At 36.0% G+C, this 2675-nt stretch overlaps 1 protein-coding gene across 1 annotated transcript; it reads right to left on the reverse strand.

The window, feature by feature from the left end:
* Nucleotides 1-225: 225 nt before the first annotated feature.
* LOC108355066 (glycine-rich cell wall structural protein-like) lies at nt 226-735 on the reverse strand. Its single transcript, XM_017606239.1, has 2 exons — nt 630-735; nt 226-510 (listed from the first exon to the last, which is right to left on the reverse strand). The coding sequence occupies exons 1-2, from the start codon at nt 681-683 to the stop codon at nt 295-297; spliced, it is 270 nt and encodes an 89-aa protein (XP_017461728.1). The 5' UTR covers nt 684-735; the 3' UTR covers nt 226-294.
* Nucleotides 736-2675: the final 1940 nt, after the last annotated feature.

Consider the following 2675-nt stretch of genomic DNA (forward strand, 5'->3'; position numbering starts at 1 on the left):
TTGTAAAATTTTTGGAAACGCATTGAAAAAAGTCAAGAACACCAGCAATTGTTTTGGGTAACTATTTCTGGGTCACCCATAATGGAAATATTCTTGGTCGCATACTTTGGCTAGGCAATATTTTCAAAATTTTGCTAGGTCAAATCATGCACTTTTTGTCATGCGAAACAAGAAAATTTCCAAAAAAAGTCTTTCAGTCTATACTCAAATGAAATCCTTAAATAATTCTCTCTGTACTGCTCTGTTTTATTGCATTAAATATTTTTTCATAACTTCCTTTAGCTCATTGCTTTACTAATGGCCTCCACGGCCACCTCCATGTCCGCCTCCTTGAGCGCCGCCACCCATATTAGCTCCCATGCCAAAACCCATACCAGCACCGGCGCCAGCGCCGCCATCAGCACCACCACCGCCTCCTTGTGCAGCACGACGTGCACGACTTGCAAAGGCACTAGTGCCAGGCATTTGCTGCTTTGGAGGCCTCTGCGGCATTTGAGCGTTCGTCGAATGCTGGAAAGAAAATATACTTTATGGTAAGTACTCCATACCATGAAGAGGCATACAAGGATAACTATAACTTATGGAATAGTTCTCCTTTATTGAAACCTCTTCGAAATATGCCTACATACCAACATCACCGCCAAAACTGCGCAAACCAAAGCGACCAAAGTTAGAGTTCGCATTTTTTTCGTAAAAATTGTTTTCTCACTTTCTGGGATTGTAGTCAATACAGCACTACCTGTTGAATTTGTCACCACAGTGACTTTTTATAGTTTGCTTCTGCATGAAAATTTCACATAATGCAGATCTAATCTTATTAATTGATATAAATACATACAAAAGTTTGCTTGCACTTTGTTATTACATATTTTGTAATAATTTGAGATAAAGTCAATTGAATATTTTCTAACAAACATGCAATCCCGTATTTAATTGCTTAGTTAAAAATATAATAAAACTTTTTCGATTTATTGATATTCTAGCAAATATGTATAGATGGGATGACAATATTTTTNTTATAGTTTGCTTCTGCATGAAAATTTCACATAATGCAGATCTAATCTTATTAATTGATATAAATACATACAAAAGTTTGCTTGCACTTTATTATTACATATTCTGTCAATTGAATATTTTCTAACTAACATGCAATCCCGCATTTAATTGCTTAGTTAAAAATATAATAAAACTTTTTCGATTTATTGATATTCTAGCAAATATGTATAGATGGGATGACAATATTTTTGTGCACGTTTTTGGTGTGACCTCATAACTTGAGAACGGCTTCACCGAATTCAACCAAATTTTTGGGACATATTCGGGCTATCATGCNGCACTATGCTTTTTTATAGGAACTTTTCAAAGCAAAGGTTTTATGGTGTCGGACACACAACATTGAAAGTTTCTGGATCCACAACATTGAAAGTTTCTGGACACACAACATTGCAAGTTGATAAAAGCGTTGTAATAAGTGAACGTTTTTGGTGTGACCATGTAACTTGAGAACGGCTTTACCGCATTCAGCCAAATTTATGCGGCATATTTGGGCTATTATGCAGATGGTTTATGTGAAGTTTGCTTGAATTCGGAAAAGGGGGCGTGGCGCCTATATTTTATATATAGAAATTAGTGTGTTAGCTTATAACTTGAGAACGGCTTCACCGAATTCAACCAAATTTATACGGCATATTCAGACGATCACGCTGATGGTTTATATGAAGTTTGCCCGAATTCGTAAAAGGCGTTGTGGCACTAACTAAAACTAAAATTTGTATGTTGTATATCTCTTGAAATATTTGTGATAGAGTACTGGAAATTGGTATAGAGGTATATTAAATAATTCCATACTCATGGAGAAAAATGGGCGGTATTGGAAAAGAGGGCGTGGCAACTCCCATCTCATATATAAAAAATAAGTGCAAGATTTCAACCAAATTTATACGGCATAGNAGCTTATAACTTGAGAACGGCTTCACCGAATTCAACAAAATTTATACGGCATATTCAGACGATCACGCTGATGGTTTATATGAAGTTTTCCCGAATTCGTAAAAGGCGTTGTGGCACTAACTAAAACTAAAATTTGTATGTTGTATATCTCTTGAAATATTTGTGATAGAGTACTGGAAATTGGTATAGAGGTATATTAAATAATTCCATACTCATGGAGAAAAATGGGCGGTATGTGAAAATAGGGCGTGGCACCTCCAATCTTATATATAAAAAATAAGTGCAAGATTTCAACCAAATTTATACGACATAGTCGGGCTATTATGCAGATGGTTTGTGTTAAGTTTCCCCGAATTCGGAAAAGGGGGCGTGGCACCACCCATACTAACAAAAATTTTCATCTGGTATATCTCTTGAAATATTTGTGGTGGACTGCTGGCAATTGGTATAGAGACATACATATAAAATAATTAAATACTCATAGAGAAAAATGTGCGGTATTGGGAAAGAAGGCGTGGCACCTCCCATCTTAAATAAAAAGATAAGGGCACGAATTCCACCAAATTTAAACGGTATATTCGGACTATCATGCAAATGGGTTATGTGATGTGTGCCCGAATTCGGTCCAGCGGTTCTTGATATATGACAGTTTATGTCTGTAACATGAACAACGCGAATGGTACAACAGCAGATACATGAAAAATCGAAAACATAGTGAAAAATTG

This window comes from Rhagoletis zephyria, unplaced genomic scaffold (genome assembly GCF_001687245.7).
Source record: "Rhagoletis zephyria isolate East Lansing unplaced genomic scaffold, Rhagoletis_zephyria_1.1 Rzeph_scaffold_41883, whole genome shotgun sequence".
In the NCBI taxonomy this organism is placed as follows: domain Eukaryota; kingdom Metazoa; phylum Arthropoda; class Insecta; order Diptera; family Tephritidae; genus Rhagoletis; species Rhagoletis zephyria.